The 878-nt window shown below is 42.4% G+C and overlaps 1 protein-coding gene across 1 annotated transcript in view; it reads left to right on the top strand.

Annotated features, from left to right (window-relative positions):
- The first annotated feature begins 422 nt into the window (after nt 1-422).
- Nucleotides 423-878, top strand: part of LOC106817626 (interactor protein for cytohesin exchange factors 1-like) — a 3,954-nt gene continuing 3,498 nt past the window's right edge. Inside the window, exons 1-2 of the mRNA XM_014822307.1 lie at nt 423-470; nt 797-800. Coding sequence (XP_014677793.1) covers nt 423-470; nt 797-800 — 52 coding nt within the window. The remainder of the gene's footprint in view (nt 471-796; nt 801-878) is intronic.

The raw sequence follows: 878 nt of genomic DNA, 5'->3' as shown, positions 1-878 counted from the left end.
CCGGCTTGATTGGTAGAAGGAAAACTTGAAACTTGAGAAATTGCCAGGTAGTGCTTTGATGGTGAAGAGTTTACAATCGGGGTGTGGATGATATTCAGTCAATTTTTCTAAAGCTACTCTAACCTCAAAAGCAGAAATGTAATGGAACTCTAGGGTTGATTACACGGTTTAAATAGGTGCTCAAGCAACGCTACCTTGAGCGATTGATCAATGTAAATAATTAACAAGCAGTGCCAACTTTTGTACAAGATCGATCCAAACTCGATCGAATATGTTTTTGTAAGTAACTGCCAAGATACGATATAATTCGGCAAACGATTCACTTCTTCTCGGGTGAATGATTTACGTGAATAACTGACAAAGCGGTGATCGACTGTAGCGAATGTGTGTAGACGTCGTCACAGCGTCTCTTCTCATTCGTCATGTTTCTGTGTGACAGGGATCTCAACCTGTCACCGTCACCTTGTCAAGTGACTGCGGCGTCACCGTGACTTTTTCATATCTCTGTGACCTTGTCACAAGGGTAGACACATTGTGACTTTTGTCGTGTCACCATGACCTTATCTCGTCTTTGTGACCTTGTCACGATATAGAGGTTCTTTACCGAGATCTTTTCTTGTCATTGTGAATATGTCGTGTCAATGGGACCACGTCAGGTTCTTCGTACTACCGTTAATTGTACTCTCCTCATTAGACATGAACTCAATGTATGTTGTCGTGCGCATTCGCTGTATCGAGGGAGCAATAAAACAACGATTCGCTGAGAACGATTATTCACTGTTCTCTGTTTATTCAGCAAGGTTAGCTTGGCATGCTGGGACATATGTAGAGAGGCATGATGGGACATATGTAGAGAGGCATGATGGGACATATGTAGA

Source organism: Priapulus caudatus, unplaced genomic scaffold, assembly GCF_000485595.1.
Source record: "Priapulus caudatus unplaced genomic scaffold, Priapulus_caudatus-5.0.1 Scaffold1801, whole genome shotgun sequence".
NCBI classification, from domain to species: Eukaryota; Metazoa; Priapulida; class Priapulimorpha; order Priapulimorphida; family Priapulidae; genus Priapulus; species Priapulus caudatus.
The sequence above is the reverse complement of the archived record's forward strand: the minus strand, read 5'-3'. Positions and strand labels throughout refer to the sequence as shown.